General features: G+C 50.9%; 3 protein-coding genes across 3 annotated transcripts; 1 reads left to right on the plus strand and 2 right to left on the minus strand.

Moving 5' to 3' along the window:
- Positions 1–13,778: 13,778 nt before the first annotated feature.
- LOC311216354 (olfactory receptor 14C36-like) lies at positions 13,779–14,573 on the plus strand (the record flags this gene model as incomplete). The annotated part of the gene is made up of 1 exon (XM_084297899.1): positions 13,779–14,573. One exon carries the CDS (start codon positions 13,779–13,781, stop codon positions 14,571–14,573), a length of 795 nt encoding a protein of 264 aa, XP_084154025.1.
- A 3,249-nt stretch (positions 14,574–17,822) lies between these two features.
- Positions 17,823–18,758, minus strand: LOC311216355 (olfactory receptor 14J1-like; the record flags this gene model as incomplete). The annotated part of the gene is made up of 1 exon (XM_084297900.1): positions 17,823–18,758. The coding sequence occupies one exon, from the start codon at positions 18,756–18,758 to the stop codon at positions 17,823–17,825; it is 936 nt and encodes a 311-aa protein (XP_084154026.1).
- Positions 18,759–23,998: 5,240 nt separating this feature from the next.
- Positions 23,999–24,940, minus strand: LOC311216356 (olfactory receptor 14C36-like; the record flags this gene model as incomplete). Its single annotated transcript, XM_084297901.1, has 1 exon — positions 23,999–24,940. One exon carries the CDS (start codon positions 24,938–24,940, stop codon positions 23,999–24,001), a length of 942 nt encoding a protein of 313 aa, XP_084154027.1.
- Between the last annotated feature and the right edge of the window lie 1,955 nt (positions 24,941–26,895).

The raw sequence follows: 26,895 nt of genomic DNA on the forward strand, positions 1-26,895 counted from the left end.
ATTATAAAATGAAAATCTAATAATGCAGTATAATATATTACAAAAGAAGTATAGCAAAAGAATATTCTAACAATTTTTTAGAAAAACAGTGAGTCCTGGCTGGATTGGGGGCTTCAATATTACTGACGAAGGAACATGTATCCAAAGAGTTTCCACAAGGCATCCTTGAGCTGCTGGTTCCTCATGCTGTAGATGAGGGGGTTCAGTGCTCGAGGCAACACTGAGTACAATAATGACACCAGGTCCAAGGATGGCGAAGAGATGGAGAAGGGCTTCAAGTAGACAAATATGGCAGTACTGACAAAGAGGGAGACCACGGCCAGGTGAGGGAGGCACATGGAAAAGGCTTTGTGCCGGCCCTGAGAAGAGGGCATCCTCAGCACCACCCTGAAGATCTGCACATAGGACAACACAATGAAAACAAAACAACCAAATGCTAAAGAAAAACTAAAGAGAAGTACCCCGACTTCCCTGAGGTAGTAGTCTGACCAGGAGAGCTTGAGGATGTGGGGGATTTCACAGAAGAACTGGTCCACAGCATTGCCTTGGCAGAGGGGCAGGGAAAATGTGTTGGCCGTGTGCAGGACAGCATTGAGAAAGCCACTGCCCCAGGCAGCTGCTGCCATCTGGGCACAAGCTCTGCTGCCCACGAGGCTCCCGTAGTGCAGGGGCTTGCAGATGGCAACGTAGCGGTCATAGGCCATGATGGTGAGAATAGAATATTCTGCTGCTATAAAGAAGAGAAAGAATAAGACCTGTGCAGCACATCCTTGATAGGAGATGGCCCTGGTGTCCCAGAGGGCATTGGCCATGGCTTTGGGCAGAGTGGTGGAGATGCAGCCCAGGTCGAGGAGGGTGAGGTTGAGGAGGAAGAAGTACATGGGGGTGTGGAGGCGGTGGTGGCAGGCTACGGCGCTGAGGATGAGGCCGTTGCCCAGGAGGGCAGCCAGGTAGATGCCCAGGAAGAGCGCGAAGTGCAGGAGCTGCAGCTCGTGCGTGTCTGCGAATGCCAGGAGAAGAAAATCTGTGATAGAGCTGATGTTGGGCATTTTCTGACATTGAAAACCGTTTTCTGTTAAAGAGGAAATTGCGGAAAAATGTTAAAACAAATTTCTCTGAGGAAAACCTATTGTATGTCATAGAGCACCCCCAAACACAGCCTGTCTCTTTGCAGGAGAACCTTTCTGCATCTGTCTTGCTTGAGCCGTGGCTGGTGCTGGCTGAGAGGGGCACTGGGAGCAGGGGCTGCTGTGGCTCCATAGGAGTTCTTCCTGCTGTGCAGCTGGAGGGAGGCAGAAACACGGCAGAAAATTACATTCCGTCCACTGTTCAGATCCATGAGATCTGCAGTGTTGTTGCAAAAAACTCATCTTAATACAGAGGCAGAGCTGCAGGGATTTTGTTTCCTTTGTTTTGTTCCTATTATCCCAGTAACACTTATCAGAGGTATTGGATGGTTGAGCTCCCTGACATTTCCTGTGCACTTCCAGAGAAACCCTGTGGGTGCCAGGAGGCAAAGGGGCTGTCCCTTGGTGAAGACTGAGCAGAGCAGCTCTGTTGATCAGACCAGTTCTCAGCAGTCAATTGTCACCCCTCTGAGCTGCAGGACAATTGCTCTCAGGTGTTTCCCTGAGTAAAAAATGTAGATGGCTGCTAATCGAGGAGGACGAAATCAAGACAGAATTTGAGAGCTTCTCGTACGGGCTCTGCCTGTACTGCTGGCCATGCCTGTCCCTCAGCCCATGGGCTGCAGGGGGAGAGGAGGCCAGGGTGGGGCTGCTCCAGGGGAAGGTGTCTGCACTGCAGGGCATGGCCGTGAGGTGCCCGAATCCCCCCTGCCACGACGTTTCTGCCAACAGCTCCTTCTGGCCGCCTGCCCCTCTCTCTGCTGCCTGCAGCTGTCCCTGCCGGGAGCTGCTGCTCTGCGCCCACCTCTTCTTTCCCCCTGCCCGTGCTCACAGACCCCATCCCACGCGGCTGTGCTCAGCATTGCCCTGCAGCACCCTGCCACCAACAGGGCCCTGCCAAGGGGCACCTCCATGGCTGCAGGAGCTACGGGGCAGCTGACAGAGAGCCCGGCATGGCCAGCCACGGCAGGGTGTTCTGGGCTGACTGGGGGCACCTGCCTTAGGGCACTCCAAGGGGCTTCTGCCAGACTTCCTCACCTCACACTGCAACCCAGCAGGACTCTCAAAGCCTACTGCATTGCCCACTGCCCTCCCAGAAACAAGACCCAGCAGGAGGAGACCCTTCCAGGACCTGCAGCAGCATGGCCCTGCAGCCAGGCACTTACCTTGTCAAAGGCTGTACACATTTCTCCTGCAGGCAGCTCTCAGCATCCTCTCACTCACAACTGAATTCAGCCCCTGGCCCCTTTTCTTCTCTCTGTGTGTCTGCCTCTGTGTCTCTTTCCTGCTGCGTTGTGCAGAGGAGCTGCTCCTAGGCACAGCTGTCTCTCTGCTTCATGGGACTTTTTAAAAAGTGTTTTCTCTGTCCTATGAGCCCGGCCCAGCTCAACAGCACAGCACCAGCCCAAGGCTCCTCTGGAGGCTTTCCTGATGAGCCCAAGAAACTCAGGCACTCAGAGACAATTGAAGACATCTCTCCAGAAGTCCAAGTCAGAGGCAAATTTCCTGCAGTGTCCCCCTGAGGGCCAGCACTGACACAGCCTCCCTTGGAGCTCGTTAGAGCAGAACCCTAGAGGCAGTGAGGACAAGGAGACAAAGGCAATGTGAAGGTGACACTGATGTGTGGAGAAACTGGATGTGTGTCAGCAAGCACAAGAGCCAGGCCTTGACCCCTGTCCCCTGGGAAGGGAGATCCTTTCCCTTCACACCTTGCTCAGAGCTCTTTGTGGGGCAGTAGGAGATGGGGATGTACATGGCCAAGTGCAGGAGAATGGTACGACTCCTGCCTGCTTCATGGGTGGGGGGTGAGGAGGCAATGAGGCCCTGGTGTTTTAACGATTAGCTCTCTCCTCTTTGGCCTCAGTGACAGACACAAGAACCATAGCCATGGACACAAAGACATTGGACCTTTTCAGACTTTGAGTCTTGCCATAGCCCTTGCTCCTCTCCAAACCAGGATACCCTAGAGACTCCCAGATCTGTACCTCTTTACTGACTATTTGTAGACACATGTCTGTGTGGTGTTACACCAGATCTGAGCTGAGTTTGATAACTCGGATCATCTTGGTCACTATGCTCCTCGTAAGGCAGCTCTGTAGGAAGCTGGCCTGGTTCCTGGTGAGCAGGCACCACTGCTCATATGGCATCCCTCATGGTGCCCAGGCCCTCCTCCTCCTCCTCACTCAGCAGTGTCCCAGTCTGCTCTGATGTGTGGGGTTCCTCTTCCTTTGCTGCACGACTAGGCTCTTCTCCTTGTAAATGTCAGGAGGTTTCTGTAGGTAAATCCTGGAATTTCTCGTGGTTCCCCCAACCAATGTTGCATTCTGTCAGCAGTTAATGTCTTCAGGAAGATGTCTCACCCTGATTGTGCTGTCTCTCACAAGATAACAGCATCAGCAGTTGCAGGACAGTTTGTATAATACAGGAGTAACTAGTTGAATGGATTTCCAGCACAAACTTAGAGAAGGTTAGAGGATGGAAGGTTGCCAGGTTCCACCTTTTCTTTGCTTCTTTCCATCCATGCAGTCATTTTGTGTAGAATTGAATCCTGAATGTCATGAAGTTTTGCAAAGACAAATTCAGAATGGCCAAATCCCAACTGAAGCTCAATCTGACTATTACCTTCAAAGACCTATGCTGCATATTTTTATGTGTAAATACATTAAAATAAGAAGAAGAAGAAAAAAAAAAAAAAAAATAAAGAGCACTTAGGGGAATCTTCATCCTGTATGGGATGTAGGGGGAAGCATATTCACAAGAGTTGAGGAAAAGGCTGAGGTACATAACGTTCTCTTTATGTACTCTTTGCCTCAGTTTTCAGCAACATGACCTGTTGTTCTGATACTCAGCCTCCTGAGCTGGTAGATAGGTACAGGGAGCAGAATGAAGCCTTCATAATGAATGAGGAAATAGTTAGAGCCCTGCTACTGCACAAAGATTTACACACATCTATGGGACCACATGGGATCCACCTGTCACTACCGAGGGAGCTGGCAGAATCACTTCCCAAGTTGCTTTCCATCATTGATCAGCAGTCCTGGCTATCGGGAGAGGGACCAGTAGACTGGTGACTGACAAATATAATGTGCGTCTACAAGGGCTGGAAGGAGGTGTTGGGGAACTACTGGCCTGTCAGTCTGACCAGTGATGTGGAAGTTCATGAAGCAGATTATCTTGAGTACCATCAGGCAACACTTACAAGACTTACACTTACAAGGTGATCAGGCCCAGTCAGTAGGGCTTTATCAAAGTCAGGATCTACTTGACAAATCTGAACTCCTTCTATGACAAGGTGATGCACTCAGCAGATGACGTAATGGCTGTGGCTGTGGTTTATCTGGACCTCAGTAAGGATTATGGCACTGTTTCCTACAGCATTCTCCCAGAGAAACTGGCTGCTTGAGGCTTGGACGGGTATATGTTTCCTTGGATTAAAAACAGTCTGGATGGCTGGGCCCAAAGAACTGTGGTACATGGAGCTAAATGCAGATGGAGGCCGTTCTCTAGTGGTGACCTCCAGGGCTCAGTTCTGAGGCCAGTTCCCTTTAATATTTTCATCAATGATCTGGACAAGGGGATCGAGTGAGTGCACCCTCAGTAAGTTTGCAGACAACACCAGGTTGAGTGGGTGTTGCTCTACTCAACGGTAGGAGGACTCTGCAGAGGGTCCTAGATAGGCTGCACCCATGGGCCAAGGCCAAATCTATGAAGTTCAACAAGGCTAAGTGCTGGGTCCTGCACTTGGGGCATGACAACCTGATGCAATGCTGGGGAAAGGCAGGTGGAATGCTGCCCATTGGAAAGGGTCTTGGGAGTAATGGTTGATAGTCAGATGAGTATGAGCCAGCAGTGTGCTCAGGTGGCCAGGAGAGCCAACAGCATGCGGGCTTGTACCAGGAATAGTGTGGTCAGCAGGAGTAGGGAAGTGATTGTGCCTCTGTACTCAGCCCTGGTGAGGCCACACATCAGGTATTGTGTTTAGCTCTGGGGCCCCCAGAACAAGAAGGACACAGGTCTATTAGAACGAATCCAGAGGAGGGCCACGAGGATGATCAAGGGACTGGAGCACCTCTCCTCTGAAGACAGGCTGTGGGATTTGGTGTTGTTCAGCCTGGAGAAAAGAAGGCTCTGGTGAGATGTTATAGTGGTCTTCTAATACTTAAAGGGGGTTGTAAGAAAGCTGGGGAGGGACTCTTCATTAAATAGTGTAGTGATAGGACTAGGGGAAATGGTTTTAAACTGAAAGAGGGTGGATTTAGATTAGGTATTAGAAAAAAGTTCTTTACTCAGAGGGTGGTGAGGCACTGCAACAGGCTGCCCAGAGATGTTGTGGATCCCCCCTCACTGGAAGTTTTGAAGGCCAGGTTGGATGGGGTTTTCAGCAACCTGGTCTAGTGGAAGGTGTGTCTGCCCATGGCAGAGGGGTTGGAATTTTATGATCTTTAAGGTCCTTTCATACCCAAACTACTCTCTGATTCGCTGATTCTGTACAGCACCATACCAGCTACTAGGAAGAAAAATTAAGTCTATCCCATCTAAAACTCAGACTATATCCAGCCCTTATTCCGTACCATTGTTCCTATGTCATACTCAGGTCTGACACTTTCTAAATAACTATCACCACTTTTCCTGTCTTTTGATATACACACAGAGATATCTTGCCCTTAGCCTATTTGTGTCCTGGTTTTGCTTAGGATTTAATTAATTTTCATCCTAGCATCATAGAATCATAGTATGGCTTGGGTTGGAAGTGACCTTAAAAATCATCTAACTGAAGTCCCCCCCAGATTCCATCCACTAGATCAGGTTGGGTTCCAAGGCCCCATCCAGCCTGGCCTTGAACACCTCCAGGGATGGAGCATCCACAACTTCTCTGGGCAACCTGTTCCACTACCTTACTACCCTTACAGTGAAGATTTTCCTCCTAATGTCTAATGTCTAGTCTAAATCGCCCCTTTTTAGTTTAAGACCATTCCCACATCCTCCTGTCATTATCTACCTGAGTAAAGAGTCCTCTACTTTTTTTAAAGACCCCTTTAAGTATTGACAAGATGCAAGGAGGTCTCCCTGGAGCCTTCTCTTCTCCAGGCTGAACAAACCTAATTCCTTCAGCCGGTCTTCATGGGAGAGGTGCTCCAGTCCTCTGATCATCTTTGCAGCTCTCCTCTAGATTCTCTGTAAGAGGTCCACATCTTTCTTGTGCTGGTGGCCCCAAATCTAGACACAGTACTCCAGGTGAGGCCTCACAAAGGCAGAGCAGAGGGGGGCAGTCACCTGCCTCCACCTGCTGGCCACTTCTCTCTTGATGCAGCCCACAATGCAGTTGGCCTTCTGTGCTGCCAGCACTCACTGCTGGCTCACGTCAAACCTTTTGTCCACCAGTACCCCAAGTCCTTCCCCACAAGGCTTCTCTCAATGTGTTCTTCTCTCAGTCTGTACTCATGTCCAGGATCGCCTCCACCCCAACCCGGGTGCCACAACTTGCACTTGGTCTTGTTCAACCTCATTAAGTTCACGTGGGCCCAGTTCTCAAGCTTGTCCAGGTCCCTCTGGATGGCTTCCCTTCCTTCTATTGTATCAACTGCATCACACCGTTTAGGGTCATTTGCAACCTTGCTGAGAGTGCACTCAATCCTACTAAGTCATTGTTGAAGATATTAAAAAATTTCTGGTCCCAGGACAGACCCCTGAACAACACCGCTCATCACCAGCCTCCACCTAGACATAGAACCATTACCCCTACTCTCTGGTTGTGGCCACCAAGTCAGTTTCTTTTCCACCAGGTCGTCCACCCTTCAAATCCGATATCTTTCCCATTCAGAGAGTAGTATATCATATGGGACCGTGTCCAAGGCCTTGCAGAAATCCAAGTAGATGACATCAGTCAGTAGATCGTCGTTTTTAATTGCACCATGGCTCCCAAGTCCTCCTGCTTGTTTCCCATTCTTCATGCATTGGTGCAGAGGCCCATCAGCTGGGCTATGGGCCACATCACCTTTTAAGAGGAACCCTTCCTAATTCCTATGGGATGATTCACAGGTGTTTCCCTGATACTTGTTAAGGTTATTGGCACTCAGGGGTTCTTCCGAGTCACTTACAAGTACATCCCCTTCCCCTATCAAATCTAGTTTAAAGCCCTGCTAATGAGTCTGGCCAGCTTGCTGCCCAAAACACTATTGTCCCACTTGGTCAGGTGCATCCATACACCGCCTCCTTCTCAGTTCCCAGTCTGACTGGGAGGATCAAGGAGAACACTACTTGTGATCCAGATCCCTTCAGCATCTTTCCAAGGGGCAGAAAGTCCCTTTGGATGCTTCTGAGCCTCCTTGTCATGGCCTCAGTTGTGCCTACATGCAAGAGCAGGAATGGGTGATAGTCCGCCAGTTTGAACAAGCTCGGTAGTTTCTTTGTGATGTCACAAATACCGGCCCCAGGCAGGTAGCAAACCTCTCAAGAGAGATTGTTTGGGCAGAAAATGGGTGCATCACTGCCACTCAGAGAGGAATCTCCAATCACCAACACCGTCTGTTTTTTTTTGTTTGTTTGTTTTGTTTTGTTTTGTTTTTGTTTGTTTGTTTGTTTTTGTTTTTGTCTAACAGGTCCTTAAAGAAGTGGTATGCTGGTCTACCTTTTTACAGTTGTCCTTTCTGGTGCTTTGGTACCATTACCATTGCTGTTATTGACACCCTCTCCTTGTTTGAGTGCCAGAGCATCGTATCTGTTGTGTAGGGGCACTTCAGAGGCAAGGGGGAGGTTCCTCAGTCTGCTCTGAGTGGAGACAAGGGTCTGGTATTCCTCCTCTTGTGAGTCCATCAATTCTGCTGGTTTCAGGTTGGAAACCATTTTACCACCCCATTGCAAGGAGTTAAGGCAAGTTTGTAAGACTGTTGCTCAGTCTATGCCAGCTTGTGATACCACGCGTTGATCTCTCGCTCGGATTCCTGGATGCATCGCAGCCTGCCGAGCTCCTCTTGCAACCTGGCCACTTGCTTAGAGAGTGTGTCTATCTGGTCACGATTGCACCCACGAAACACAACCTCTGCCTTCAGGCCTTAGGGGGACCTCCAAATTCTGGAGTTCCTTCAGCTGAAGGTCTGGGCAGCTATTTCAGTCCTTGGGAGGACAGTCCGGGTAGAGGCATCTGCCAGGATGGGTCATGGCCCCCCTGTCTGGGTTTCTCAGCCCGGCAGGTGCAACAGGTGGACACCATTTTTGTCTCACTACAAAGCCACTCCATAATGCTCCCAGAAGAGAGAGTAGAAAGCCATCTGCTTCCTGCCCTCCCTGGTCACTCTGCATGTGTGCACTCAAATATTGCAAGGGAACATGGGAATGCAGGCCCTCACTACCACAAAGTATGCAGCCAAGGTTCCCACATTTGGAAATCCACATTTTGGATATCCTCCACATTGCAGGAGCCAGCACACCTGGTGTGCAGGGGATGAGCCTCACCCTGGGAAAACAACCTGCCTGATCACGGTGTCTCTGCTGCCCTAAGTGCAGGAGCCAGCACTTAGCCTTGTTGAACTTCATACATTTGGCCTTGGCCCATGAGTCCAGCCTATTCAGGTCCCTCTGCAGAGCCCTCTTACCCTCGAGCAGACCAATACTTGTGCCTAACTTGGTGTTGTCTGCAAACTTACTGAGGGTGCACTCCATCTCCTCATTTAGATCACTGATGAAGATGAGAACTGGCCCCAATACTGAGCCCTGGGGGTCACCACTAGTGGCTGACCTCCAAATGGATCTAGCTCCATTCAGCATGACTCTTTGGGCCCAGCCACCCAGCCAGTTTTTAATCCAAAGAAGCTCTAAACCTTGAGCAGCCAGCTTCTTCGGGAGAATGTTGTGGGAAATGGTGTCAAAAGCCTTACTGCATTGCAGGTGGACCACATCCACAGCCTTTCCCTCATCTACTGAGTGCATCACCTTGTCATAGAACGATATCACATTCGTCAAGCAGGACCTGCCTTTGATAAATAACTTCTGACTGGGCCTGATCACCTGGTGGTCCTGGAACTGTTCCGTGATGGTAGTCAAGACAATCTGCTCCATGAACTTCCCTGTCACTGAGGTCAGACCTACAGGCCTGCAGTTCCCTGAATTGTCCTTCTGGCCTTTCTTGTAGATGGCTGTCAAATTTGCTAGTTGCCAATCGACTGGGACCTCCCCTGATATCCAGGACTGCTGATCAACGATGGAAAGCAGCTTGGGAAGTGATTCTGCCAGCTCCCTCAGTAGTGACAGGTGGATCCCATGTGGCCCCATAGATGTGTGTAAATCTTTGTGCAGTAGCAGTTCTCTAACCATTTCCTCATGGATTATGAAGGCTTCATCCTGCTCCCTTTCCCTACCTCCCAGCTCAGGGGGACGAGTACCAGGGGAACAACTGGTCTTCCTGCTAGAGACTGAGGCAAAGTAGGCATTAAGTACCTCAGCCTTTTCATCATCTCTTGTCACTATGTGTCGTATATTTGAGGAATGTAGGACTTCTAGAGAGGGTCCAGCATAGAGCCAGGAAGGTGATTAAGGGATTGGAGCATCTGTCCTCTGAGGAAAGACTAAGCACGCTGAGGGGACATTGTAAAGAGAATGTTGCCAAACTCTCCTCAGTGATGGCCAGTGGTAGGACAAGGGGTGATGGGTACAAATTTAACCACAGGAGGTTTCATCACCAAATGAGGAAGAACTTCACTGTTTGCGTGACAGAGCACTGGAATAGGCTGCCCAGAGAGGTTTTCTCACCCAGAGAGGTTTCTTACACTGGAACAGGCTGCCCTGTTTGAGCGGGGGTGTTGGATTAGATGATTAGATTAGCGCTCTACTCTGCGCTGGTGCGGCCTCACCTCAAGTACTGTGTGCAGTTCTGGGCACCACAGTATAAAAAGGACATGAAACTGTTGGAAAGTGTCCAGAGGAGGGCTACGAAGATGGTGAAAGGCCTGGAGGGGAAGACGTACGAGGAACGGCTGAGGTCACTGGGCCTGTTCAGCCTGGAGAAGAGGAGGCTGAGGGGAGACCTCATCACAGCCTACAACTTCCTCGTAAGGGGGTGTCGAGAGGCAGGAGACCTTTTCTCCATTAACACTAGTGACAGGACCCGCGGGAACGGGGTTAAGCTGAAGCAGAGGAAAATTAGGGTGGACGTCAGGAGGGGGTTCTTCACAGAGAGGGTGGTTGCACACTGGAACAGGCTCCCCAGGGAAGTGGTCACTGCACCGAGCCTGTCTGAATTTAAGAGATTGGACTGTGAACTTAGTCACGTGGTCTGAACTTTTGGGTAGACCTGTGCGGTGTCAAGAGTTGGACTTGATTATCTTTAAGGGTCCCTTCCAACTCAGGATATTCTATGATTCTATGATTCTATGAGGGGGAATGGGCTGAAGTTGTACAAGGAGTGTTTTAGGTTGGATATTAGGAAGAACTTCTTTTCCAAGAGGGTTGTTACACATTGGAATGGGCTGCCCAGGGAAGTGGTGGAGTCACCATCCCTGGAGGTCTTTAAAAGATGTTTAGATGTTGAACTTAGTGATATGGTTTAGTGGAGGACTTGTTAGTGTTAGGTCACAGGTTGGAGAAGAAACACCCACTAAGTGTGCATTGGAAGGTTGGTTGGCACTGGCCATGAGGAGGAAGAAATGTCCAGGGGAACAACTGGTCTTGCTGCTAGAGTCTGAGGCAAAGAAGGCATTAAGTACCTCTGTCTTTACCTTATCTCTAGATATTCACCAGATTCTCCCCACATCCAATAAAGGATGATGATTCTCCTTAATCCTGCTTTATTTAAAGTATTTATATAAACAGTTTTTTTATTGTCTTTGACAGTCATAGCCAGATTGAGCTCCAGCTGGGTTTGGCCCTTCTAACTTTCCCTGCACAGCCTCATAACATTCAGGACACAGCTCCAGACAAACTGACAGCATGCATGAGAAGGAAGACAGAAGAAATGGAACCTGACAGCCTTCCATCCCCTACCCTTCTGTGACTCTGTGCTGCAATTCCATTCAACTGGTTACTCCTGTATTATTCAAACTTTCCCACAACTCTCTCTTCTCAAAGATAGCACAATCACATGAAGCTTGAACTGTCTGCCTGCAGCCATGAATGGCTGACAGAATGGAGCATCAGTGTCAAGGAACCTTGAGAAACTGCAGGATTTTGCCTATAGAAAAACCTTTTCATTTACAAGGAGACGAGCCTTGTACTTCACCAGAAGAAGAGGAACCCCACACATCAGGGCAGACTGGGACCCTGCTGAGTGAGCAGTGCCCAAGAGGAGGAGGGCCTGGGCACCACGAGGGATGCCATACAAGCAGTGGTGCCTGCTCACCAGGAACCAGGTCAGCTTCCTAGAGAGCTGCCTTACGAGGAGCATGGCCACCAAGAAAATGTGAGTTATCAGCCTCAGCTCAGATACAGTGAGACACCACAAACACAATGGTTTATAGGAATGGGGAAAAAGGTACAGGTCTAGGAGTGCCTAGGACAGCCTGGTGTGGAGAGGATCATGGGCTCTACCAAGGCTGAAAGTCCCAACATGACCCAGGTCCTTGCATCCATGGCTATGGCTGTTGTCTCTGTCACTGAGGCCTCTGAGGAGACAGCTGATCAGTAAAGCACCAGGGCCTCATTGCCTCCTCCCCTCCACCCATGAAGCAGGCAGGGGTCGTACCATTCTCCTGCACTTGGAAATGAACATCCGCATCTCCTACTGCCCCACAAAGAGCCCTGAGCAACCTGTCAAGGAGAAGGATCTCCCTTCCCTGGTGCTTGGGGTCCCTTCCCTGGCCCTTGTGCTTGGTGACACACATCCAGTTTTCCTACACATCAGTGCCACCTTCACATTGCCTTTGTCTCCTTGTCCTCACTGCCTCCAGGGTTCTGCTCTAACGAGCTCCAAGGGAGGCTGTGTCAGTGCTGGCCCTCAGGGGGACACTGCAGGAAACTTGCCTCTGACTTGCACTTCTGGAGAGCTGTCTTCAATTGTCTCTGAGTGCCTGAGGTTTGTGGGCTCATCAGCAAAGCCCCCAGAGGGGTGATTGCAGTGCCTTGGGCTGGTGCTGTGCTGCTGAGCTGGGCCGGGCTCGTGGGACAGAGAGAGCTCGTGGCAAGAGGGCCCTGGTGCAGAGAGACAGCTGTGGCCAGGAGCAGCTCCTCTGCACAGCGCAGCAGGGCTGGGGGCTCTGACCGCAGCTGGCACGCAGAGAGGAGAGAAGGAGAGAGGGCTTGGAGGCACTGAGGAGCGCAACAACAGAGGGCAGCGTGTGGCAGGACACATCTGCAAGCTGTTGACACCGTGAGGCTCTGGCAGCAGGGCCATGCAGGTGGGGTTGCCAGAGGGGTCTTCTACAGCGGGCACATCCAATGGCTGACAGCACCTGTCGGGATGGGTCTCTCTGTTTCTCCAGAAATGAGCAGAAAATGCTTTAGAGAATGGCATCTATGGTTGGACATTTAGAGAGGAAGGCTAAAACTGGGGTTACCTGAAGGGTAAGATTTTTTCTATAGTCTGTGTTTTGAGCTTATGGCAGTGGAGTGCAGGTAGGTTTCATGGTAATTTGTTGTCAGCATTGTGTAGGAGACTGAGACTCCTGGAGCATTGCACTGAGAGATCCATATGTCAGAAATGAACTTCATAAAGTGTCTTCAGCCACCTCAGCTTAAAGATTGCACCAACGTCATGTTTGTGGACTCCTCAGGTTTTTACTGAGCTGACGCTAATCTGGCTCCTGGCAAGGATATGGGCAGATAGCAGGGACATGGGCAGGCAGTAAGAGGGAGCTGCTGCCAGAAATGTTGTGTTAGGGAGGGCTCAGGCACCTCCCTGCCATCCCCTGCAGGGCAGGCGCCTTCCCTGGGACACCCCCTGCTCTCCTCTCCCACCAGCACAGCCTCTGCCCTGGTGTCCCCAGCAGGAGCTGCCTCGTCTGCAGGCAGAGCTGCAGCACAGGAGGGTCTGCTGAGTGTCCGTCTGTCCCTCCCTGGCCTTGCCTCCCCTGGCAGCAGCACGCTGGCATTCCTCCTGGCTTCTCCAGCTGGCCGTGCTGCTGCTGGTCTTGTTCCCAGGCTGGCTGGGGATGGGGCTCTCACATGCCCATGGGGAGAGCTCTCGGTGTGCTTGGGGGAAGGGGAGTATGGGAGTATGGGGACAGAGTGGGGGGTCTGGAGGTGGACACTTTGAGCTTGGATTGCTCTGCTCTCAGCAGTGTCCAGATTATTCTCAGGTGAACTTCTGAGTGCAGTTTTCCTGCAGCACAGATCAACTGAAACCATGGAGAGGATCCACAGGATCCCCAGTATTTCATGTGCAATAAGAACGAAATGTACAGGATTTCTGCCTTAGAGATTCTCCACAGGAGTAATGGCTAAGCTAGAAGAAAAGATACAAGTCTTCCTATGTTATTTACCTATTGGTGTAGGACAGGACTGACTCCTGCATTGCCTATAGCAGAGTCCTCTGCTCCAAAGCACAGCCTAAGCCAGCATCAATCCAAATGCAAGAAAGGAATCTGCCAAATATCTTCATGGAAGTGAGCAAGCATTTTGTGAGGCTTAAATGAGAAATGGAAATCCTTTTCCTTAGATAATTCTAATGTTAATAATTACCGTCTTTCTGTTCCTTGGGCAGGACCCCATGCCCAGAACAAGGAAATGCCCAACATCAGCTCAGTGAGCGAGTTCCTCCTGCTGGCATTTGCAGACACGTGTGAGCTGCAGCTCCTGCACTTCGCGCTCTTCCTGGGCATCTACCTGGCTGCCCTCCTGGGCAACGGCCTCATCCTCAGCGCCGTAGCCTGCGACCACCGCCTCCACACCCCCATGTACTTCTTCCTCCTCAACCTCGCCCTCCTGGACCTGGGCTGCATCTCCACCACTCTGCCCAAAGCCATGGCCAATGCCCTCTGGGACACCAGGGCCATCTCCTATCAAGGCTGTGCTGCACAGGTCTTCTTTTTATTCTTTTTTTCTATTTCAGAGTACTATCTCCTCACCATCATGGCCTACGACCGCTACGTTGCCATCTGCAAGCCCCTGCACTACGGGAGCCTCGTGGGCAGCAGAGCTTGTGCCCAGATGGCAGCAGCTGCCTGGGGCAGTGGCTTTCTCAATGCTGTCCTGCACACGGCCACTACATTTTCCCTGCCCCTCTGTCACGGCAATGCTGTGGACCAGTTCTTCTGTGAGATCCCCCAGATCCTCAAGCTCTCCTGCTCAGATGCCTACCTCAGGGAAGTTGGGGCACTTGTGTTTAGTGTTTCTTTAGCCTTTTGTTGCTTTGTTTTCATCATGTTATCCTATGTGCAGATCTTCAGGGCAGTGCTGAGGATGCCCTCTTCTCAGGGCCGGCACAAAGCCTTTTCCACGTGCCTCCCTCACCTGACCGTCATCTCCCTTTTTGTCAGTACTGCCATATTTGCCTACCTGAAGCCCCCCTCCGTTTCCTAACCATCCTTGGACCTGGTGGTCGCACTTCTGTACTCCGTGGTGCCTCCAGCACTGAACCCCCTCATCTACAGCATGAGGAACCAAGAGGTGAAGGATGCAATGAGGAAACTGTTTCAATACATGCTTCTTAAGCATCAGTGATGTGTTCAGAAGATGTATTTCTAATAATATGGAATTTTGATTCGTATTATGTTATTTCATTTTTATCTTTACTAGTGCTATCATAACATTATCATTGATAATAATCCTAACAGAAATAAAAGGGTATTTGGGAAGATGATACAATATTTTTTAAAAAAATATTTTTCTCTGTTAATATTTTAAATATTTATTTATTTTTTTTTTAATAATGTAATTCTTAGCATTCTGAATGTTACATTTTGTGTTAGTTTTTACTACATCATCCGTGACCCAGAGGCTTTCTCTGAATGTGTTTATCCCTAAATGACATCTGTACTCTGTTGTGGCATCTTGTTCATAAAATGAAGTTGCTCAGTGCTCAGGGCTCTTCTTCCCAATCTGGAGTGAAGAAGATGCTCAGGGAATACCAGGCTCAAGGCCTCGGTCTTGTACTTGGGTGCCACCTGGACACAGGGGCATGAGGGCATGGGGTGCTGGGTGAGGGAGTCAGGGCTGGACTGAGTCTTTACTGGTGGATGCCCATTGCCCCTGGAGACACTGACCTGTCAAGAAGCAGCTTCTTGGGATCGACAAGTGACAGGACTGGTGGCATCAAGGAGGTATTGCGAGCCACCAGAATATCCTAAGGGTTCTCCTGGGACACTGTGTGCCTTGTGTTGGGTGGGCAGTGAGTGGATCATCACAGTAAAGTTAAGCCAAAGGATGCATGGGCTGATGGGAGCTCTGCAGTGCCAGGACACACAGTAATTACCCAGTAATTTATTTAGTACTTAATAAAACAACACATCAGCTCAAAAGATTCCATCCCTTCCATAAAATGTCTCATGTGAAGTGTAATTTCTATCATGAAATGTGATTTTTCAGGATGTACATTCATCGCAGGAGAAGAAATACTGGTGTTCACCTGTACTTGCATTGTCATTGCTTTTCTATCATGGTGTGCTCCCTCCCTCATCTTTCAGGCACAAAACCTATCTTGATTACACAGACCCTGCTGAATGCCCCCTTTCCAGCTGCCTGTCTGGACCTGGACTTCCCATCTTTCCCCTGGTTTGCCCTCCCCTTACTCTTTGACCATTCAGACCGCTCTCACCAACCCAGTTGCTGCTTGGAGTTTCAGTGAGTTCAAGCTCACCCATCTCTCAGCAGTCTGTCTAACGTTTTCCTTAGTAAGACCCTCATCATTTATCATTGAATTAATATGATATGGATGGATATTAACACTATTATTTTAAATTTCCTATTAATAATTTTAAAATACATTGTGTACGTAGCCATCCTTTAGGGAACGTAAACATTACTGGAGGCAACCAAATTAGGAATTTGAACTGTGTTTTCTTGGAAATTCCAGTGTGTTTTCCTGTTCTTAGTTTTTAAATAGGAAAAAACACCTTTTCCTACCTATGCAGGGCTCCAAAGGAGAAACCGTAGACCAATACCTATCGGAGAATGATGCTCTAAACTGAAACACAACAAAATTCAGCCTTTAAAATGAAAAAAGATTTTTATTAGATGCTCTTTGAAATCTTCCTCCTCAACTACACCATGAAGGCTCTCTGTAGTGGGTTTATGTGGCAAGGTTTTGGTAGCAGGGGACCATAAGGGTGGTTTCTGTGAGAAGGATCTAGAAGCTGCCCCATGTTTGGGAAGGGCCCCACTGGTTTCCAGAGCTGAGCCAATAAGCGATGTTGTTTTGCGCCTCTGTGAGAGCATATTTAAGACAGGGAAAAAAACGCTGCGCCACACAGCAGCCGGGAGAGTGAGAGGAGTGAGGAACGGCCTTGCAGGCACCAAGGTCAGTGTAGAAGGAGGGGGAGAGGTGCTCCAGGCGCCGGAGCAGAAGTCCCCTGCGGCCTGTGGTGAGGACCATGGTGAAGCAGGATGTCCCCCTGCAGCCCATGGAGTACCACGGTGGAGCAGGGTTCCACGCTGCAGCCCGTGGAGGAGACCACGGTGGAGCAGGTGGCCCTGCACCGACGGAGGCTGCCGCCTGTGGAAGACCCCTGCCGGAGCAGATTCTGGGCCGGACCTGTAGCCCGTGGAGAGGAGCCCACGCAGGAGCAGGTGACCTGGCAGGAGCTGCTGCCCATAGGGGAGCCATGTTGGAGCAGTTTTCTCCTGTGGGATGGACCCCGTGGTACAGACACATATCTGGAGCAGTTCTGGAAGAGCTGCTGCCTGTGGGAAGCCCACGCCGGATCAGTTCATCAAGGACTGCATCCCGTGGGTGGGACCCCACAGCACAGGGGACGAGAGTGACCGAGAAGGAGCGGCAGAGAAGAAGTGCTGTAGACTGACCATAACCCCCATTCCCCCGTTCCCTTGCGCCGCTTGGGGGGAGGAGGTGGAAGAGGGTGGTTGGGGGGTGGAAGGTCCTTTTGGTTTCTTTCCTTTGTTTCTCACTTCTCTAGCTTGTTAGTAATGCGCAATAAATCTTACTATCTTCTTATGCTGAGTCTGTTTTGACCGTTACAATAATTACTGAGTGATTTTCTCGTCCTTATCTCAACCTTTGAGCCCTTTTCACATATTTTCTCCCCATTCTTCTTTGAGGAGGGGGAGTGAGAGAGCTGCTGTGGTGGAGCTTGGCTGCCCACTAGAGCGGAACCACGACACGCTGCTATAGAGACGACAGGACTGCCACCTAGATCCACAAGGTCTAATCCAAACACACTGCTCCTAACTGTGGCAGCTGGGCTCCTGGACCTGAGCCCCTCCTGGATGCTGGGGCTGCTCCCCCAGCTTGACAGAAGATGGGAAGAGAAGGATACTAAGACCAATGAAAATCCAGTGACATCTTTATTGTCTTTCTCTACCAAGGAAGCCTGGTTCTGTATGTACATTAGATGATGTGGTCAAACCTTACATCAGATGTAACATTCAGAATGCTAAGAATGAGATTATTAAAAACAAAATGAAATGTAGTTCAAATACTAACAAAGAAATATAACTTAAGAAATGTTGTATCATTTTCCCAAATACCCTTTGATTTCTGTTAGGATTACTATTAATGACAAACTTACGATAACACTAGTAACGATCAAAATGGTATGATATAATATGAATCAAAATATTTGCATATTATTAAGAATAGATCTTCTGAACACATCATGGATGCTTAAGAAGCATGTATGGAAACATTTTCCTCACTGTATCCTTGAGCTCCTGGTTCCTCATGCTGTAGATGAGGGGGTTCAGAGCTGCAGGCACCACTGAGTAGAGAAGTGTGACCACCAGGTCCAGGGATGGCGAGGAAATGGAGGGGGGCTTCAGGTTGGCAAACACAGCAGTGCTGACAAACAGAGAGACTACGGCCAGGTGAGGGAGACACATAGAAAAGGCTTTGTGCCGGCCCTGCTCAGAGGGCATCCTGAGCACTGCCCTGAAGATCTGCACATAGGACAGCACTATGAAGACAAAACAACCAAAGACTAAAGAAACATTAAGCACAAGAACCCAGACTTCTCTGAGGTAGGCATTTGAGCAGGAGAGCTTGAGGATCTGGGGGATTTCACAGAAGAACTGCTCCACAGCATTGCCTTGGCAGAGGGGCAGGGAAAATGTGTTGGCCGTGTGCAGGACAGCATTGAGAAAGCCACTGCCCCAGGCAGCTGCTGCCATCTGGGCACAAGCTCTGCTGCCCATGAGGCTCCCGTAGTGCAGGGGCTTGCAGATGGCAACGTAGCGGTCATAGGCCATGACAGTGAGAAGAGAATACTCTGCTCCAATAAAATAGACAAAAAAGAAGACCTGTGCAGCACAGCCTTGATAGGAGATGGCCCTGGTGTCCCAGAGGGCATTGGCCATGGCTTTGGGCAGAGTGGTGGAGATGCAGCTCAGGTCGAGGAGGGCGAGGTTGAGGAGGAAGAAGTACATGGGGGTGTGGAGGCGGTGGTCGCGGGCTACGGCGCTGAGGATGAGGCCGTTGCCCAGGAGGGCAGCCAGGTAGATGCCCAGGAAGAGCGCGAAGTGCAGGAGCTGCAGCTTGCGCGTGTCTGCGAATGCCAGCAGCAAGAACTCACTCACAGAGCTGACATTGGGCATTTGCTGACTCTGGACACAGTTGTCTGCTGAAGATGAGATGGCAGAGAAACGTTATAACAAACTTCTCTCAGGAAATCCATTGCAAGTCTTAAAGCATGCCCTAGCCTGAACCTCTCTCTTTGCAGGAGAACCTTCCTGCAGCTTTCTTGCTTGAGCAAGGTAGAATTTTCTTTTGTTATCTAGTAGTTATCCCTGTAATGGTTAGCATGATGAACATGGTCAGGGATTTCTCTGAGAAGAAAGCTGAGACAGCTGGGAGCACAGAAGCTGCAGTAGAAGTGCAGATGGACAGAATATTCACTTTGTCTGCAGGTGCATGAGCAGGATCTCAGCTCTTCTCTCCTAACCAGGGGTGTAGAGGACTCACTCCAGCTGCACACAGACAGCCATCCAGCAGCACGGACATGACCTTAACACAGAACTGCTTCCTCCTTGGGGCACCTGGATAACACAGGGATGCCTCGAGAGAGCTGCATCTTGCAGGAGAACAGCCTGCAGCCCAGGAGGACAACCCTCAGACAGAGCTGGATATTCACAAGCTGGGGTATCCCAATATCCAATCTGCATCCCATGCAGTTTCTTTAGGAGTTTGGCCATCCCTGTTTTATATGACCAGGAGTAGCTAGATTATGGTACTCCAAGGGGTTTCTGCCAGACTTCCTCACCTTGCAGAGCAGCCCAGCAGGACTCTCAAAGCCTACTGTGTTGCCCACTCCCAGAAACAAGACCCAGCACGAGACCCTTCCAGGACCTGCAGCTGCATGGCCCTGCAGCCAGGCACTTACCTTGTCAAGGGCTGTGCAGGTTTCTCCTGCAGGCAGCTCTCAGCATCCTCCCACTCAAAACTGTCTCCAAGCCCTCTCTCCTTCTCTCCTCTCTGCATGCCAGCTGCAGTCAGAGCCCCCAACCCTACTGCGCTGTGCAGAGGAGCTGCTCCTGGGCACAGATGTCTATCAGCTTCATGGGACTTTTTGAAATGTGTTTTTTTTTTCATGTTCCAGGAGCCCGGCCCAGCTCAGCAGCACAGGCCCAGCCCAAGGCATTATAATCACCTCTCTGGGGGCATTGCTGATGAGCCCATGAGGAGTCAATTAGGCTCTGGTGCTTTAATGATTAGCTGTCTCCTCAAAAGCTTTAGTGGCTGAGACAATAGCCATAGCCATGGACCCAAATATCTCATAAGGCAGCTCTGTAGGAAGCTGGCCTGGTTCCTTGTGAGAAGGCACCACTGCTCGTATGGCATCCCTGTGGTGGAAACCCCTCCTGAAGTAGGCATCCCAACCCAGCAGGCTCCTTGCGGCCTCTCAGCCAAGCAGACACAAGTCACCTCAGCAGCAGCTTCCAAGCCAGGGGCCTGCTGCTGGCCTTGCAGCTTCTTGTGGAGACACAGCCAAGCCTTGTGCCTGCTGCTGCCCACTCATGGACTCAAGCAGAAGGGACAGGACAACCCATCTGGGGGCCTTCTTTCTGCCTGGGTCCTCCTGGCTCTGGAGGCAGAGGGGATCCCCCAGTCAGCATGCCAAGCAGGTGCCTTCTGCTGGCCTAGCAGGGCCACTGCCAGATGTCAGCCCAAAAGTGCAGCTCCCAGGGAGAAGGCAAGGGAGACCTGCCACCTCCAGACACAAGTGACCTCACAGTCCCTTTCTGTGACACGTTCCTGCTGCTGCCCTATCAAGTGCAGAGACAGAAGTGACCTCACAGTCCCTGCCACAGTTATGATCCTCCTCCTGGGGCAGGAGATGCTGAGGCAGAGCTGAGCTCCTCAGAGTATTCCCACCCATCTCCCCCTTGCGGCCCACCAGCTGATCAGATCAGAGTGAGCAAGAGACTAAAGATAAAGGCAAATGGCTATGGGCTGTGTTTTAGCTTGAAGGGATACTTTGACATCAGGCATAAGAATAGTGGATTCCTGTCAGCGTGTGGAGTAGCATTTAGGCTTGGGGATTAATGACACTGGCTAAAATAGGGGAATGGCTTTACATGACTGTTTTAAGCCAGCATTACAGCAGAATCAACATTGCCTGAATGTTCGAACCTCACAGATATCATTAATTTCTGCTGGCCAAACTCCTCTTCCCTCCCTCAAATCTCACATCTCTCCTGGCCAGGCTTCTCCTGACTTCCCCATATCAGTCATTTTCTTAGGGGCAGCTTTCTGATGGCTTTCATGATCTCAGAGTATCTGTCTCATATCTGTTGGCTACTCCTTTCTTGAGATTGACGTGGCACCTAAGTCAGGATGGAAAAGAACAAACAGGCTGTAGGTGAACCCTGCACAATGTGCCCAGCAGCTCTTGTACCACCCCAAAATTTTGTTTCCTGCCTCCAACTTTTGGATACAGAATGGCTTCTGTGCACCCAGGCTATCTTTTTCCAAACCCTCATGCATGGTTCAGTTTGCCCCAAGCGTCTTGGAGGCAGTGGCCCTCTCGGTGTAGAAAAATGAAAGCAGTCCTAAAGGATGACTTCAGGCAAAAGCTGACACCTCTGACATGACAACCCCTACCCAAGACCTCTTCCTCTATGGGGCCTACCAGGTACTTAGAAAGAGCCGATCTCAGAAACTACATGCACAGCAAGTGCCTTCTGCTGCCCTACCATGGACACTGGCAGATGTGAGCCTAAAGGCACAGATCCCAGCCAGGAGTCAAGGGTGACCTGTCAGCTACTTCAAAAAGAGCTCAACTCACAGGCCATTTAACAGCCATTAGCTTCCTGCTGGACTTAGTGTTTCTGAGGCACCACTGAGCTTATAATACCACACCTACAAAACACCCCCTTTTTGGGCCAGGACCTGCCCAGGTGGAAGTGATCTGGTTGTGATGCTCCAAGCTCATGGCACACCTGCTGGGCTCCCAGCCTCTCTGACACTCAGGAGCCAGTTCTGTGCCAGTCCTGTGAGTTGCTAGGCAGGAGGGACCTTTCAGGCAATGTTCCAGCCCCGTTCCTGTTGGCGGTCTCTCAGCTCCTAGTGCACAGTGGGGACCACATTCGTATCTAGAAGCCATGAGCCTGAAGCTGGTCTAGAAGGCACTCAGGGGAAGCGCTCTCTCAGGCCCTGCCCCAGCCCCAGCCTGAACCCCAGCTGGCGGTGCTGCTCTGCAGAGTGAGGGGACTGTGGTACCTGGTGCCCTGGGGCTGCAGAGCTCTCCTCTGCCTGCTCACACCAGACTGAGCACTTCAGCTCTAGATAGTCCACATGGGACACAACATGGTGCTCAGCAGTAAATATTGGCATCATCTTTCTAAGACAAGCTAGCAGTTTCTCAGAGACTGGCAGCACAGCAGTCTGCTTGTGGGTATTGAAGACTTACTAAATATTCGTCGTGTTTGGGGTTGGAATTTCTTTTTCTTTCATTTTTCTTTTCCTTTCCTGTCCTCATGTGTCTATCTCTCTGTGAGTTTTTATGTTCTTTCCCCTCTCCCTCTAGATGTGTTTCCTCCTCTCCCTCTAGAGGAGGAGGAAGCAGGCAGCTCATGCATGTGTAGTTTCTGGTGGAGGTGAGCAAGGAGGAGGCTGGCTATGCTGCAAGGTGATGGAGGTCCGTGAAGCTGCAGGAGCCCTGCTCTCTTGCCTGGGAGATCCCCAGCACACAGTGCCTGTGCCCCGCAGGGCCAGCCCCGCTCCCCAGGCCAGCACAAGAGGCCTGGCCCAGCCACAGAGCAGCCTGCCCCGAGCAGGGGCCTACACAAAGAGCTTTCCCTTTGCCCTTTCCCCATCAGTGCAGGCCCAGCAATGCTGCCCTGCTCTTCCCCAGGGCCATCCCTGCTCCCAGGGAGCCTTGCCCAGGGCAGTGTGTCTGTGCTAGCCTGGCTGGCCATTGCTGCTTCCTTCTCCGTGATCCCTGCAGGGCCCCAAGCTGGCGGTGGTGCTGTGAGAGCCAGGGGCTGTGGTGCCCTGGAATCCCCGTGGGTCTCCCCCCCTGCCCATGCTGCTCAGGGTGAGCAGCAGACCCATCTCCATGGGGATCTCTGCTGCTGAGCCCCTTTCCATCTGCCCTGATGGCTCAGCAGCACAGGGCAGTGCTGGGCAGGGCCATGGGATGTGTCCGAGGGTAGAAAGGGCAGGCAAGTGCTGCACCAGACCTTGTCCACGGCACTTCAAAATGCTTATCCTCAGTTATACTGCAGTCTTATGGGCCTTTGCCTGCTGGCTCTTCAACACCTCTGATGTCATTGCAGAGACCTCCTTTAGCCCATGGACTCCTCAGATTTCCCTTTTCCTTTACCAGACCCTTCTTTGCATGGTCACACATTTTATGAGGTTCTAATCACTACCCACTGAGCACATTGTCCCTGCAGATCTCCTGACATCTCCTGGAAGCTCCAGATTCCTCTACAGGCTGGAATTTGCCATCTGCCCCGCTGCAGGGGGTGCAGTCCCATGCAGATAAATTTAAGATCAGTTGTCATCTCCTTAGGCAAGTTCTACCATAACTGAAGCTCTTGATCCTGCCCTTGGTTCCTCAGGAACCACCCTGGGACTTTCAGCCTGTGTCCCTCACTCCATGACTAATCTCCAGAATAGAGAAGAGAAGGGAGCAACCCTTTGGCTGTGTTCCTGATAGCACATTTGGAAGAGGTGTCCAGGGTCCTGGGCTTGCCCTCAGCAGCCCCTCTTGTTACTGTGGTGCTAGCAGGGAGGCAGCTGTAACCCAGGGCTGCACAGTGCCTGCTGCTGCCTGCAGCCACAGGGATGCCACTGCAGAGAGAACAGGACTGTCACCAAGGTACACGAGATCTGAGGGTTTACCCAGAAAAAAAGAAGTTCAATGTGGAAGCCAGAAGAGAGCAGCAGGGAAAAAGCCACGTCCTGCTGCTGGCCATGGCCATGGCTCCAGGGAAGCAGCAGCCCCGACCCGAAGGCAGCAGAGAGGCAGAGCCCAGCGGGCAGTGAGGGGCAGCCCAGAGGGCCACCGGGGCTGCTCCTGCATGTGTCAGCTGGGTTCTTGGCCCTGAGCCCCTCCTGCATGCTGGGGCTTCTTCCCCAGCTCCAGAAAAGATGGGAAGAGATGGCAGCTGAGACCAGTGAAGTTCTAATGGCTTTATTATTGGGTTTATCTACACAGGGAGTCGTCTTCAATAGGAAAATAATTGATTCTAGGGGGGGTTAAAAATAATATTATTTAATTCAAAAGTGAAATACTTAGAGAAAATAATAATACAGACATTAAATAACAGAAGACATGATATTATTTTATTTCTGAGAATAGCTGGGATTTCTAATATTAGACATAGTATTATAGGTGAATTTGCTGAAGATGTGTGTATTCAAGTAGAGTCCTGATGGAATCCCTTAGTTCCCAGTTCCTCATACTGTAGATGAGTGGGTTCGCTGCTGGAGGTACTATTGAGTACAGAAGTGACACCACCAAGTCCAGGGATGGCGACGAGATGGAGGGAGGCTTCAGGTAGGCAAACATGGCAGTGCTGACCATCAGGGAGACGACAGCTAGGTGAGGGAGGCATGTGGAAAAGGCTTTGTGCTGGCCCTGCACAGAGGGTATCCTCAGCACTGCCCTGAAGATCTGCACATAAGATACCACTATGAAGACAAAACAACCAAAGGCCAAAAAAATACTAAACACAAGTGCCCAAACTTCCCTGAGAGAGGCATCTAAGCAGGAGAGCTTGAGGATGTGGGGGATTTCACAGAAGAACTGGTCCACAGCATTGCCGTGGCAGAGGGGCAGGGAAAATGTAGTGGCTGTGTGCAGGACAGCATTGAGAAAGCCACTGCCCCAGGCAGCTGCTGCCATCTGGGCACAGGCTCTGCTGCCCAGGAGGCTCCCGTAGTGCAGAGGCTTGCAGATGGCAACGTAGCGATCGTAGGCCATGACAGTTAGAATTGAATACTCTGAACCAAAGAAGAAGACAAAAAAGAGAACTTGAGCAGCACAGCCTTGATAGGAGATGGCCCTGGTGTCCCAGAGGGCATTGGCCATGGCTTTGGGCAGAGTGGTGGAGATGAATCCCAGGTCGAGGAGGGCGAGGTTGAGGAGGAAGAAGTACATGGGGGTGTGGAGGTGGTGGTGGCAGGCTACGGCACTGAGGATGAGGCCGTTGCCCAGGAGGGCAGCCAGGTAGATGCCCAGGAAGAGCACAGAGTGCAGGAGCTGCAGCTCGTACGTGTCTGCGAATGCCAGCAGGAGGAACTCGCTCACAGAGCTGATGTTGGGCATTCTCTGACTTTGTACTTGCTTGTCTGTTGAAGGGGAGAAGGCAGAAAAACGTTAGAACAAACTTCTATGAAGAAAACTGGAAATAAAACAAAAGGCTGGCTAACTCATATTCAGACAAATGTCAGATCAATGAGGTTTGACGTATTGCTGCAAAAGACTGAGCTGAATGCAAAGCAGAGCTGCAACTATTTCCCTCACTTTATTTTATTCTAGTTGCCCTATCCTAGTTGAGGTATTGGATTTTGAAACTCCCTGACATTACTTGTACACTCACGGTGAAATCCTGTGTTTGCCAGGAGGCAAAAGGGCTGTCCCTAGGTGAAGACTGAGCAGAGCAGCTCTGCCCAGTGGTCCTGTTCTCAGTTGCTCTGTGTCACCTCTCTGAGCGGCAGGACCATCCCACTCAGATGTTTCCTGAGAAGAAACAAAAGAAAACTGAGAGCAGAAAAGCCTGAGTCCAAGTGCATCTGGACAGAATCCTCACCTTGTCTTACAGGGTCTTAGCAGGATCTCAGCTCTTCCCTCCTAACCAGGCCTGCAGAAGCCTCACTCCAGCTTCCCAGAGACAGCCATCCAGCAGCACATCCAGGCATGGCCTTAACACGGAGGTGTCTCCTCCTTCAGGTACCTGGATGCTGCAAGGGCACAAGGATGCCACGAGAGAGCTGCATCCTGCTGGAGAGCAGCCTGCAGCCCAGGAGGACACCCCTCAGACTGCTCTGGATATTCAAAAGCTGGGGTAACCCAATATTCAAACTGCATCCCCTGCAGTGTCTGGAGGAGGCTCGGCCACCACACTCCTGGCTGACAAGGGGTAGCTAGGTTATGACATTCCAAGGGGCTTCTGCCAGACTTCATTAACTCACACTGCAACCCAGCAGGACTCTCAAAGCCTACTGCATTGCCCACCGCCCCCCCAGAAACAAGACCTAGCAGGAGGAAACCATTCCAGGACCTGTGGCATAATATCAGCGGCATAATGTCAGCGGCATGGCCCTGCAGCCAGACACCTACCTTGTCAAGGGCTGTGCAGGTTTCTCCTGCAGGCAGCTCTCAGCATCCTCCCACTGCCAACTGCCTTCAGCCACTCTCTCCTTTTCTTCTCTCTGTGTCTGTGCCTCTGTTTCTCTTTCCTGCTGCGCTGTGCAGAGGAGCTACTCCTGGGCACAGCTGTCTCTCTGCACCAAGGCCCTCTTGCCACAAACTCTCTCTGTCCCACGAGTCTGGCCCAGCTCAGCAGCACAGCACCAGCCCAAGGCACTGCAATCACTCCTCTGGAGGCTTTGCTGATGAGCCCACGAACCTCAGGCACTCAGAGACAATTGAAGACAGCTCTCCAGAAGTCCAAGTCAGAGGCAAGTTTCCTGCAGTGTCCCCCTGAGGGCCAGCACTGACACAGCCTCCCTTGGAGCTCGTTAGAGCAGAACCCTGGAGGCAGTGAGGACAAGGAGACAAAGGCAATGTGAAGGTGACACTGATGTGTAGGAAAAGTGGATGTGTGTCACCAAGTACAAGGGTCAGGCCTTGCCCCATGTCCCCTGGGAAGGGAGATCCTTTCCCTTGACAGGTTGCTCAGGGCTCATTGTGGGGCAGTAGGAGATGGAGATGTGCATTGCCAAGTGCAGGAGAATGGTACGACCTCTGACTGCTTCATGGGTGGGGGCGAGGAGGCAGTTAGGCCCTGGTGCTTTAACGATCAGCTGTCTCCTCCTAGGCCTCAGTGGCAGAGACAACAGCCATCGCCATGGACACAAAGACCTGGGTTGTGACTTTGAGCCCTTGTAGAGCCCTTGATCCTTTCCACACCAGGCTGTCCTAGGGACTCCCAGACCTGTACCTCCTGAGGGCTGCAGACCCTCTTCTGTGTGGAGCCACACCGGATCTGAGCTTGAGTATGATAACTCAGATTTTCTTGGAGGTCCTGCTCCTCGTAAGGCAGCTCTGTAGGAAGCTGG

The sequence above is a fragment of the Netta rufina genome, assembly GCF_964035555.1.
Source record: "Netta rufina genome assembly, chromosome: 18".
Lineage (NCBI taxonomy): Eukaryota > Metazoa > Chordata > Aves > Anseriformes > Anatidae > Netta > Netta rufina.